The 13,907-nt window shown below is 34.6% G+C and overlaps 1 protein-coding gene across 2 annotated transcripts; it reads right to left on the bottom strand.

Moving 5' to 3' along the window:
• Window positions 1–224: 224 nt before the first annotated feature.
• POU1F1 (POU class 1 homeobox 1) lies at window positions 225–13,572 on the bottom strand. 2 transcript variants are annotated; one of them, XM_007468998.1, is made up of 6 exons: window positions 13,307–13,572; window positions 10,335–10,406; window positions 4,794–5,018; window positions 2,613–2,777; window positions 1,817–1,877; window positions 225–709 (listed from the first exon to the last, which is right to left on the bottom strand). In XM_007468998.1, exons 1-6 carry the CDS (start codon window positions 13,446–13,448, stop codon window positions 499–501), a joined length of 876 nt encoding a protein of 291 aa, XP_007469060.1. In that variant the 5' UTR covers window positions 13,449–13,572; the 3' UTR covers window positions 225–498. The 2 variants fall into 2 exon arrangements, with proteins under 2 accessions (XP_007469060.1, XP_007469059.1); XM_007468997.1 differs by having other exon boundaries at window positions 258–709; window positions 10,335–10,484.
• Window positions 13,573–13,907: the final 335 nt, after the last annotated feature.

Raw genomic sequence — 13,907 nt, forward strand, 5'->3', positions numbered from 1 at the left:
AAAATAAAAAGTTTAGTTCAAACAAACTGTTAGAGCTGATGGTAAGCAAGACATCAGTTAAGGAATTTTCTAATTGGATCTTCTCTGGTGATATTCTTTATGTGACATTACTGACTAAAATATTAAAAAGCAAATACACAGCCTTTGGAAAAGGAAACTTTAAACTAAAAGACCACTCCCCTGTGTGTGTGTGTGTGTGTGTGTGTGTGTGTGTGTGTGTGTGTGTGTGTGTGTAAAGAGAGAGGGAGAGATATATTGAGAGAGAGAATCACTGTTTTATTCCTATTAGTCTCTGGCTTTAAAAGTACAACGTGGCTTCCGAGAATAATTCATCAATATAATTTAAATTGTATTTATTTTTAAAGTAGAAAAGAAAAGCTTCTGCAAAAGTTACTGATATGATTTTTTTGAAGCTAACCAGAAAAGGAATTTCTATTTTGGCTAGAGAAGAGAAAGGAATGAAAAATAGAAAAACTGGCTATTACACAATAGGAAATCTTATCTGCATTCAAGATGCTCCTTAGAAATAGTAAATAAACTCTGATTCAGACTTGTTTTCACCCGTTTTTCTCTCTGCCTTCGGTTGCAAAACCAAACCCTCACTACTTCTTTCTCCAGGTTCAGTTCTTCAGCCATCCGCAAGATCTCTTGAGAGGAAGGTTTATTCTGTTCTCCAAAATGTCTCTCCAGAGCGTCTTTAGCAGCAATACTGGGAGGTGGGGAGTTGACAGGAGAGAAGGGAGATAGGATATTTTTAGGGATGTTTTTGGCAGATCAAAACTGTTAGGCTGAATTTCCTAAATATTAACATAAAAAGGAAATTTAAAGACTCCGAAAACACCTTCAAAGCTCTTCAACAAAGATAAATGTGCAGTTTGTTGAACATCTGGATGCTTGCTAGTCTTACGTAGGCTACCTATACCAGAGTCACAGGAAGAAATAAGTAGGGGAACCCAGACATTGTGTTTATCCCACTTTGTGCCACAAGAGGGCACTGACTCACTGAGAAGGAAATAATTCTATAGGCATTTCTAAATGTCCCCCAGAAATCATTTCTTTACAATAAATGAAATGTTTTGTGTACAACTAACCCACTAAAACAAAAACTGTATTGTAGCAATTCCTCTGTGAGTCTCATGGAAATTACAAAAAGATCAATGAACAATCTTTCTGGCTTGAAATGCAAGGAGTTACCTTGAACTTTAAGCAGCCAAAATACTGATGACTAGTTTTGTTATTTGTAATAACATAGATACCATACTGCCAGAGCAAGAATTATGTCTAAAAGGACAATAGAGGGCTTCCCTGGTGGCGCAGTGGTTGAGAGTCCGCCTGCCGATGCAGGGGACACGGGTTCGTGCCCCGGTCCGGGAAGATCCCACATGCCGCGGAGCGGCTGGGCCCGTGAGCCATGGCCGCTGAGCCTGCGCGTCCAGAGCCTGTGCTCCGTAATGGGAGAGGCCACAGCAGTGAGAGGCCCGCGTACCACAAAAAAAAAAAAAAAAAAAAACAATAAAAAGGACAATAGAAATGGTCACTCTATTTAGAAGTGATTGCCCAGTTTCTGTTTTATCCAAAACTTGCAGAGTAAAACTGTTCTTGAATCAAACAATACATATTTTTCCATCAAATTTTAAATTTCCAGCTATATCTCACCAGTAATTTATTAAATGTTATTCTTTTTCACCTATCTTATTTTCTCAATTGACTCTATTCATTTTTATGTTATATTGAACCTATATTATGCTTAAATGCTCATTCCATTTGTAAAATATCTTTTTCTTCTCCAGTAACTCTTAATATCTCAAAAGTATACCTGATAGTTGTTCTCCGTTTCCTTTTTCTTTCATTTGCACCCACTTTCTCATTGTATAAAGCTGGGATGGGGAAAAGATAAATAATTACAAAAACAAAGTAAGTCTTTTTATTTTAACTATCAGATTTGGATTCAAAATTTTCTTTATAAAACAATGCAAAATAAAATTACCACACATTTTTGTTTTAAAGTTTTGCGGTCTACATAATTTTAGATTACAAGCCCTAGATTAAAATGTTAACACAGAAATAAATATTAACTTAGCAAAAACAATTGTCTTTTAAATCATATCTCTACTTTTAGTTGGAACACTTGCTCTGAATGCTCTCAAACCTTGCTCTTTATCCAGCCTTGACATTAATATAAGTAGATAATTTTATCACAATAAATTGCTCATCTAGCAATTGCTTGTGTGTGCAAATGCTCTGGCTACACTTATATTAGGTTATGAAAATGATTCATGTATAATTACTACCGTATATAGCCCAGAGGCAAAACAATCTGGATATGTTAAAAAGAATCATTTTACCACTTCACACCTATGCCATATTGTCTAGAAGTTTTCCTTATACCGTTTATTCCCTCACAATTTACATTCTCAGTAAACTTATTTCTACACTCGCACTGGCCTTGCTTTTTTTTAGTGTGATGAAACAAGATATTTATTTTTCACGTCAAAGAGAAAAAGCAGACCCAAACCAAACTTCAAACCTCTCACTTTAGCATTAATCCAACCAAGGGAAGGCACTGTGTTCAGGTTAGAACATCACCGAGTCTCCAGAAACAACTTTAGTACCTCCTACTTGCTCGGCTTCCTCCAGCCATTTGGATAATATTGCTTTTAGTTTGCATGCATTTTTGAAGCTGAGCTGCAGGTTTTCAAATCGGCAGATAGTCGTTTGACTGAATTCAGAGCCATGCACAGCTGCCAGGGCTTCCCCAACATTTGTTTGGGTGTATCCTGTGAAAAAACAACAAAGGCCATTAACTTCAGTTTTTCAAGAAACATTCATTTTGGTCCATTATTGTACAATTTTGTGTATCTTTGTCAACTATTAATTACCACTTTTAACCATATATTTGTTGGCAACTTAGAATAACAGTATGGTTCAGTGTAGAATTGTTCAGTATTTCAAAAAAAAACTCCTTCTAGTTAACAAATTACTTTTTTAGAAGTCAAAAGAATTCAGGTAGGAACATCTGCCATTCATAATATTTAGCCAGATTGGTTAGATGTGTCATAAACACTTTAGAAGACATTTAAAAATTCTCTCTTAATCATTTTTATTAAACATCTGATGATATATACTCAAAATATATAGTATATTAAATATAATGCATAAAATACATGGTGATATATCATAAATATTTTTATCTCAATTTTAAGAGTGAAAAATTCAACATGTTGAAGATAAAACTAAGAATTGTGTTTACTTTCCCTAAAAACGTGCTTATTATGAGACTTTGATCACACAATGTTTTATGTATACCTCCAAGCATATTTATAATATCATTCGGTATTGCTTCTATCTCCAGGCAAAAAGTTCTCATAGATTGTCTCAAACATTTTTAGAATACAAGTTGGTATAAGCCATCAATATAGAATTTGAAACATTCACAGCAATATAAATAGCAAATTGAAAATGAATGTTATAAAGATGCCTATTGCTGTGTTTATGACAAATAGTTACTATATATTAATTCAGGGCCTAAGGCTATATACCTGTATGCATAAAATGATTACATATGATGCCCATCAATAAATATCATTAAAAATTACCAGTGGCTCAATTCACAAATGCAAAAGTTTGCACCATCATTTCAATCCATTAAAAAATACATTTCATGCATTAAAATCAAGGTTAATTATTATGGCTATTTACATTGAAAACACTTTTCAATAGAAAGTGAGCAAAGGCTGAGAACAGACAGTTCACAGAAAAGGAATTACAAATAACTGTCAAACACATGAAAGAACATCTTTCACTCTTCACTCATAATAAGAGAAATTTAAAATGAAACTACCATGAGGCACCACTTTGACCTATCTGATTTGCAAAGATCCAAAAGATTTAATAGCATTTTATTCTATGTGCCAATCACTGTTCTAAGTGCTGAGGATATGCCCCTAAGGAGAAAACAAAAAAGAAATAAATAAACAAAAAACAAAGTACAAAAATCTCCTGCCTTCATGGAGCTCATATTCTGAAGGGTGGCAAAAGAGACGCCCATGGTGGTAGTAAAATTTGGTACAACTTCCACAGAGACCAATTTGACATCTATCGAGATTCCAAACACACATACTCTTTGATCAGGCAACTTTGCTTTTAACACTTCCCCTTCACACGTATTTATATAGGTGCAAAATGACGTTTATGAAGTTAATTATTGTGGTATTGTTTTCAGTAGCATAAGATTAAAGGCCATATAAATTCCATCAGCAGGAGACTGGTAGTATATTCATAAAGTGGAAATTGGCAGATGCATTACAGAAAGCTCTCTAAAAAACTAATATTGAAAGCTCTCCAAAACAAATAGTTAAAATGAAAAAAAATCTGTATGAAGAAATATATGTATCTGCTTGTATGTATATGCATAAAATATCTCTGGAAGACCACACAACACTGATAAACAGGGAAAACAAGCAGAAGGGATATATTTCACTTATACCTTTTTAGTCTTTGAATCATACGAAGGTATCTCTTCAAATAAAATATAGGTAAAAAAGGCACTTCAAAACTTATCTCTGAAAAAGAGTACCATTAATTTAGAAATCTATGTATTTTGGCTACTAAGAATTTACAGGGAAATGAAGGTTTTTGTAGGTTTGTCATCATTCGAGTAACTTACATCCACAGTAGAGATGTAGAATGAGAACTGTCTTGGACTTTTGAGCAGAGTGTAAGAGACTGAACAGTAACAGAGTAAGAATTTGCAGAGCAGGTTGCGTGCCCCACTGCTCATAACAAGCACATACCTAGCTTAATTCTTCTCACTTTAAATTCATTGGCAAACTTTTCAAGTTCTCGGATTTCTGGAGAATCCATGTCTATTGGCTCTTCAGCCAACTTGCTTTTCCGCCTGAGCTCCTGCTTGAAATCAGCGGCTGTGAGGTCCTCTGCCAGGAGAGGCTGGTGCATGGGAGGAAAGCCATGACTCAAGGTGTGGTCGGGAAACTTATAAAGACAAGGGGCTAAGCTCCCTGTAACAGCAAGAAAAGGAAAGGACCGTTTGTAATTATCCCCCATTTCTATACATGCAAGGGTTTGGCCCATAAGATTATTCTGTGACAGCCAGTCTCAATTCTGGAAGGTTACCTGACATTCAGTCTTCTGAAATAGAAGAGTAACTTAGTATAAATGCACTGCTACAAATCTCCGTGCTGTGTTCATTTTACATTTGTCATCTTCTTATCCTTATATAAACAAATGAAGTAGAAAAGATATGTATTTTTTACCCACAATTTAAAATTTGAATAAAAACAAGTTAAATAACTCTCCTTGGGTACTATGATGAATTCACTATACAGTTGAAACTAGAAGTGAAGTCCAATGAACATTTCAGTAAACCACATCAAAATGATCAGTCCATTTTTCAGGTAGTCTCTACTCAGGGAAATCAAATGACTTCAAGGATTTCTGCATCTGAAACCTATTTGGCTACATTAAACAAACGCTTTCAGACAAAAGTATTATATTTATTTAATAAAATATTGGAAGTGTGCCATCTGTATTTCTGGAAAATTTTAAAGCTAGTTTATACATTATAAATGCTCTGGAGAAACGCACATTTAGCAAATAAATTTGAACATGAGTCCATAAAAAGTACACAGGAAATACCATGTTCAAAAGTCTGGCATCCAGAGGAAAAAGGAAAGCACAATGTGTGACATGTTTTTATTCTCCGCTAATTGAAATTATCCACAATTATCTGCAAGGACACGGTTTTCCTGGAACTAACCTTAAACAGAAATTCATGACAGTCACAAGCACAGCCAAACAACCTGTGGTTTCTATCATATGATCCTATATTTGGCGGAAAATGGGGAGTGATCGGTACGGTGTACATGACAAGATATTTTAAAATGTTTTCTAAAGCCTGGATTATTGAAAAGTCAGGTTGGGGAGGAGGAGAATGAGATGCAGTGAGTCGTGTGCCGCAGAGGTTGCACGAACAATTTCCAAAACATTGCTAAAGCAAAACTGTCTACAAGCCTAGAACAAGTGCACACCTAAATAGCTTGGAAGTGTTTGTACATTCTTTACAGCCCAAGATGTATTTTCACACTGCAGATTAATCCACCACAGCCTTTCTGAACTGCTCTGCATGTACTTCTGGGTGGCGGAGGAGGGAGAGGAACAGAGGTGAGTCTTTTAAAGCAGGTGATGGGGAGGCCATGGTCTTGCCATGCGGGGACCTGGCTCAAGGTTCTGTGATACAGGGCAGGGGGCTCTTCTGCATCATGTGGCTCAGCCAGATGCTAACTCACAACATCTCTGAGGTTATGAAGCTTTAAAAGAACAAACAGGGGAAGCAGAGGGACACAGTAAAATACTCCCACCTTGCTGTAGACATGCACAGCAAAGTGCATTTGAATATCTCCATTTCTTTTTTTTTTTTTTGTCCTCATGCATGACAACGTGAAACAAATCATAAATTTGAATTGTGATTTTTTTTCTCTTTTGTGCATTTGTACATCCTATTCATGTACAACAGGGTCCTTTTCCTGGTTTTATAAATTAGGTTGATTTGGAGCATAGCCATGCCTGTTTGTTTAAATATTGCCTGTGGCTGCTTTACAATCACCGAGTTGTGTAGTTGAGACAGAGGCTACAAAATTTAGGGAAAATACACAGAGTCAGTGCTACTGAAAGTCCTGTCATGATCCAGAGGCAAAAGATGGTCAGAATTACTCCTTCCCTTATTGTCAACACAACCAGAATAAGATAGGGAAAAGTAAGACTAAGTAAAAGAAAAAAAATGAAACAGAAAAAAAAAAAAAGACAACTTAAGAATGAAGAGATGGGCTCCAAAGTAGACTATTTCTCTATGTCACTGTCAAACAGATTTCTGTTACCCTTTGCCTTAGCCCAGGTGGAAAGGGCACTTGCAGCCATACTAATCTTTTCTCTATTATCCACTTCTCATAAGAAAAGAACATCCATCTTCTTGATTAATTCTCCAATATCAGCTATTTTGCTTTCCTGATAAAATTAATTTTTAAGCAAGGACTCTTACAGCACATCTTGGGTGGCCATTATGTCATAACCTTGCTGGATTTAGCAATCATTACCATGTAGCTGATTTGCCCAGTTTCCACAGGACGGTGGACAAAGTACGCAGCTCATTAAGCTTGTTTTCTAACTTGGACCCAGCTTTAGAAACTGGAGAAGAGACACAATGTCAGATACCCAGGAATCAGAGTTTTGAAGGGTTTTTGTTGTTATTTTGTTTTGTTTTGTTTTTTTCCAGAAGAGATTTTTGAATAGCATTTATAATTCCCTGTTTCCTATTATCTATACTGTAGGCTGTTGAATTATCTAAGTTCTCAGGAGAAAAGAGACAGAAGAAGAAATGTAACTGAGAATGTATCTGAAGAGAAGATCAAGGAGAAAGCCAGGTTGAGTTGGTACAAAGTTGCCACAACTCAACTCTGATAGACCTGTGGTACCCAATGCAACTTGGATATGAAGAGACTGACACTTGGAGATGCTGACTTGAACAAGGTTTGTAATTAGTTCCTGGTGTGGCTAATTCATTTCATCCAATCATTCTCCTTGGTATGCCCACACCTGGTCTATGAAGCACAGTGGATTCATCTGATGATTAGAGTCCTCCCTACCAACCTTAACAAAATATTAGCTATAGCTCTTGTCTTCCGATGGGTTATTAATTTAATGAAATGCTCAAACTAAATGTAAGCATCAGAGTATAGTGACAGAATAGCCATATTCAAATAAAGCAATTTCACACCCTTTGAAATATTGTTCCTTCTGCAGCTTCACTTTTATATGGAGTATGTGACAATGAATCTGTCTTTGTTGTTGATGATTAAATGCTTCTGTGGATTATGTGGAAGCAGCTGATTTGATGAACGCCTTGAGACTTCTCAGAAAATTCAAATGACATTGCCAGGTTTCTCTTGTGTTTTTTATACCTTTTCTGAATTCCTGAATACTTCTGAATTCTTGTGTTTTACAATTCAATTTGTGTAGCTTCTCTGGGGATGACGGCAGAAAGGTTCAGATTCTCTGAGATTTAATCGGCCATGATGCAAAGGCTAATTACCAAATATATGACAAAATAGTGACATTGTAACAAATTATAAAGCACACCATATTTTAATGATATCCCTCTCAAAAATATTCAAATATAATCTCTATGCTTGCTATGGTGAATATTTCTTTCAGTGATAAAATATATTTAATTTTGGTTTAAGACTACAACAATACCTCCAAATCTTAGGGCAATTTTTCTCGTGATTGTCACCATCCCAGGCTTTGAATCATTTTAAAGGGCTTTTCCAGGGGCCTCTCCTTTTTAACTTTTAATGAGGAAGAGAGTTTGCTGAGCCTGCCAGGGAAACTTGTACCAGCACAATCTGAGCTGCCTGTGGACTCTCAGTGTGAATCTGGGCCTGTTCTCTCCAATCCTGGAAATTGGAAGGGTGTTAGATTTCTCAGGCCAGCTGTGAACTCCACAGACACTGGCCTAGGGAGGTGGTAGCAAAAACCGCCTAAAAGTATTTGGTCTGTGGCTGGTTTTATCTTTGTGCCAACCTCAATCCATTCCTGCCACTTGCTGGATATAGAGGAAGCCTATAGTTGTACCGGGGCTCCTGGAACTTACTGTGAAGGAAGAGCAAGGCCTTTTTCCTCCAAGAAAGGGCAGCACGTGGCCATGAGCTTGTCATTTCCAGTCTCCATAATCAAAATGTGGTGGAGGCCACAGAAGGCATTCTGCCTGCACCTCTAGTGGCTAAATGCACATTACTCTGTTTTATAATGAAAGTAGTTCATCATCGAGAGCTGTTCTCATTAACCATGAATACTGATTAACTACTATGTATAAGAATCATAAATGATCTGTTTTCAAAGAGGAAGAAAAAATATGGCTTTCTTTATTTCTTACTTATCAGAGATATTAGGGTTTACAGGTAAACATTAAGAACATCAGTTTTCAAAAAAAAAAAACATCAGTTTTCATTTTATATAAAGGTGAGGATACTAGTTTATTCAGAATGCTGCCTAATAGAAGGTAAAAGAAGCTAATTTGTTCTGGAATATTCTATTTTAAAGTTTTAATGTTTTATTGAGTCTTAAACTGAGAAATGAAAGGTTGGTGAACTAAATTCTTTGTTCAATTTTATTTCAAATGTATAAGCATAAATTCATATTTCATTTTTTGTTACCTACTCTGGATAACAAAACGCAAGAAAAGATTTCCCTAATATGTGATTTCTCTATCCAGAGTTTCTCAATATCACACAAGCGTGCACGCACGCACACACACACACACACACACACACACACACACACACACACACACTCACATTCTCCCACAGATCCTTGGTAGTTTATTGTTACCCACAGTATTTCTCTCCCTGCTGCAGAAATAAATATAAAACATTAAGGGATACCCAAAAAAAACTTCTGTGCCCAGCAAAATTGTTTCTATGGCCATATCCTAAAATTAAGTCATAAATTTTTTAATGAGTCTTAGGTCATATTTTCTTTTCCTTAAGAAATGTGCTATCAATATTTCCATGCAAGTGTCAATAAACAAGTAGTTTATCTTGATCTAGTGATGCTTTACTTATCCAAAGGGAAGAAAGATAGGTAACTTCAACTGTTTCAATCTCATCTAAGACTCAGAAGCATCTCAGACAGGGCTGCCAAAGACTCAACTATTGCTAAAGCAGCTGCAAATCACTCTTAGCCTTCAATGTCTTATTTATCTTTATGGACCAAATGGCCAGAAGAAATATTGTGGTGAGGAGAATGCTCTATAAGTTGGTCTATCTGCTTCGGTAGCCACATAAGATTACTGAGCACTTGAAATATGGCTAGTGCAACTGAGGAACTGAATTTTAAATTTGACCTTATTTTAGTTAATTTACATCTAAATTTAAATAGACACATAAGGCTAGCGGCTACTTATTATTACTACCTTATTATTATTCTACCACTAATGGCAGAAACAAGTGACAATGAGCAGTTTGGCAGTAGAGAATTAAAATAAAAATCATATAAAGCAAACACAAGAGTTAAGAAGCAGAGCAGTTCAGAGCTGTGTAGAATAGGGGCAATCAGGTATAACTATTATGGTCTCTGAAGACATCACAGATCAGAGAACATTTCAATAAGTGGTGGTTTTACCAGCATTTCCAAGGTTAAGAGATCTGAAATTCATGATATACTCTGGTCAAGATTCCCTCAGACCCTGGGTCCCTCAGACCCAGGAAATCCATCCAAGTGTCCCCAAACTCAATCTTATATGTAAAGACAATTTTTCTTACCTGCCATCACTCCATAGGTCGATGACTGGTTTCCATAATGACAGGAAGGAACAGAATAATGAAGTCCTGTTGCTGTGTTTCCCAATGTTGTCACCAAGAAATATGTGCACAAACATTTAGGAGTTTGGATCAAAGACAAAATACACGGGACTGGTAAGAAAATGTACGAGGATTCAAGACACATTCGTTTCATTTCAAAAGTACACGTTTAAGCTATTCTTAAAGTTATATGCCAATAATTTGTTCTCATTTGGGGGTGGTTCTCTGATGAGTAGGTTAAAACTAGGGGCTGAAATTTGTCTCAAATAATGAGATCATGAATCATCAAAGTGGACTAGAGCCTTCATTAATTATATCCTGTGCTCTGTGTTGGGGTGATTGACCAGTTTGAAACTTGGCTAATTGGAAGTAGCCGAATTCTCACAGGTTCCACCCAATATAGACATTGCAAAGAACTGATGAGAGGACAGTTTCTTAAAGTTCTTGTATAACATAGTATAATACTGGTCTTTTTCTGGAACATGAATACAGAAATCAACTCCTGATCAGTCTTTACTTCTGCTTATTCACCTAACAAATTTTTTCTATCAAAGAGGAAATGGCAGAGCCACTAGCCTTTTACTGGATATAATAATAAAAACCCCACTAAGTTCAGAGGCTTATGAAAAGCCTGTGACAATGTACAATGAATTTAGGCTGGTGTTGAAACCATGAGGTTGTAGGTTTTCTTCATGCACACAATTAATTCAACAATTCTAATGATGAAGCTGGTCAAAAAATAAGTTCGTTGATTGTTGAGTAACTTGAGGTTTATAAAGGTTGAACCTAGCATATAAACTTAACCTCATTTATAAATAGTTATAGGTTTCATTGAATTAATGTGTATGTTGAAAGTTTTATAAATTTGAATTACTAAACTTTTATCAAGCTTTAAACATGAATAACAATGGACTACTGACAATAAAATCACTAGCCAATGTTTTCTTATGTATTTCATTTTCTCTTTTTTTTCATGATATCCTGAATGTAGTGGTGGATTTTCATAGATAAAATTGTATCTTCTTGAATAATATGAGATATTATAAAGAATAGATTTAGAATCCTTTGAAAATATATGGTCTACCGATTAAAGACAAAATTTCTTCAGAAAGTAAAATATATCTTCTCTAACTATAACTCAATTTTTAATATTTTAAAATATCTGCATAAATTTTCATTTTACAACTGACACAGAGAGAGAACTGAAGTCATTTTACTTTATAATGATTACTATGCATTCCAAAATTAAACAAATAACATGAAACGCATTCAGTATCTAAGTGCTCTTCTCATTATAATCACTATTTTTAATTCCTTACTTAGACAATTAGATGTATATGATTACAATTTGATGGAAAAATTATAAAAATCAATGTTATTGTTATTTAAAACACGTTAGGTCACTTTTACTGATTATGAATTTTTTTACTTCCAAGGTTTAAATGCCTTTTGTTTTTCTGATTTGGGAAACTAGTGTAAAAGGGTAGGCTAACTTACTAAATACACTATTTATTAATTTTTAAATTATTTATTTATACATTATTTATAATTATTTATAACTTAGTTATAAATAATATTTATAACTAAGTTATAAATTATTTATCTATACATTACTTATTTTTAAATAAATAAATAGGGTTTTGACCTAAACTTGCTTAATTTTAACCTCAATTCCAAATTTTACTTTTATTCTAGCCAAATACTATCCACACACAGTAGATTAAGCAAACAATGCATTATCCTTCTCATCACCAACCTATATAAATGCCTATTATGTAAAATATACAATTAGCTATGTGATGATTGTTTAAATTTATTTATACCACACCTCTTTGATAAAAATACTTTATTACCTTTTCCAAAAAATGTGTTTGAGGATATCTTCATTAGTACACTTAATTAAATTCTGAGAATTTTTAGTAGATAAAAAATCACTACATTAATAATTTTCCCAGAGTCTAAATATATGATCTCTAGATACTTTAAAATTCAGCCGAAGATTAATGCTAAACTTACAGATAAGTTTGAAAGCTGCTTAATTATAACAAAAGATAAGGCTAAAATACTTTAAATCAGCATATAAATGTATCAACTCAAATTTTGATTTTTAAATGTATAAAATTTAGTTCATATTTAGATTGCTTTTAAAACAAGTGGAAAGTGCTGGTAAACAGAAGACATTTATTCAACTCAAGACTGTTTATAAATCAACTTCAAAACATTTTGTTACTGCATAACAAATGGACACATTAAAAAAATATACTTATTTGCTTGGTTGTGTTTGAGACAATATATTTGAATTCTCAAGTTTAATTTTCATTTAAGAAAGTTATATAAGAAAATATAAAAACTTTGAAGTCTCTTCAGAACTCAATTTTGAGAAAAGTCAACTCAGTCCATGGGCTCTAAATATTATATTGCCTCTAGATTTGATTTCTGAGTTTTTAATTATGCTAAAAATTAAAGTATTTAAAGTAATACTTTAAAGTATTTAAGTAATTAAAGTATTTAAGTAATTAAAGTATTTAAGTAATTAAAGTAATTAAGTATTTAAACACTTAATTATTTTATTCTTTGAAACCCATTGTTGTTGGTATTGGGAATCATTCAGTTGTGTTTACTGTGAGGTGTAAGACTGTTTTTAGACATGGTAGTAAATGTAATCTAAAAACCAAGTAAATCTCAGACTCACTGTTTACTTATATAGAAAACAGATGTCTTGTATAATAAAACCAACAATAATAGAAATTACTACACTTACTAATATTTCTTGAAAATTTTCTTAGGCATTTTGACCTCTTCAATATCCTGAATATTTAACTTAACACCAATGAAAATAAAAGAAGCAATGAGATTCTAAACTAACAAGATTCAAAGCGTCCACCCTGACATGTTAGGCCCAGCCACACATAGACGGTTATTGGAGTCAGTACCTGTGGACATCACGTTGGTGGCGTGGTTGGAGACTGGTAGGCACTCGGCAGCGCTGTGATGCATTATCAGAGGCAGAGTGGCAGAAGACTCAGAATTCAGAGGTATAAAGGTATCAGTCGAAGTAAAAGGTTGGCAACTCATTCCCACAAAAGAGTAGAAAAATGAGGAGAAGTCTGCTCCTCAAGTCAGAGTTTTATTATATCACCATCTCAAAGGGCCGTTTCAAATCTCACTACCTGCATATATACATCAGGGAGGCTCTGAGCACCAGGAGGGCGCGTGCTGGTATTTATACTGCAGGGAAATCCCTTTATACATGTTAATCGTCTTTTCCCAGGGGTATTGCTTCATCAATCTGGACAGTCTTCCTTCTTACCCAAACATAATCCATGCCCAAGAGGGGAACCTGGTTCTTGGGTACAGACTGAAGGCAAAGGAGAAATTTGAAACTTTATTTGACAACTTCAGTAATTCAGACCTTTTAGAAAGGAATCAAGAACTTAAAAAAAAAAAAAAAGTGTCCCTCAAAGAAATAACGCTACAATGAATTGAAAAACACTAGGTGTGTTTTTGCTACTAAAAAAAATGATAAATTTATAC

This window comes from Lipotes vexillifer, unplaced genomic scaffold (genome assembly GCF_000442215.2).
Source record: "Lipotes vexillifer unplaced genomic scaffold, Lipotes_vexillifer_v1.1 scaffold812, whole genome shotgun sequence".
NCBI lineage: Eukaryota > Metazoa > Chordata > Mammalia > Artiodactyla > Lipotidae > Lipotes > Lipotes vexillifer.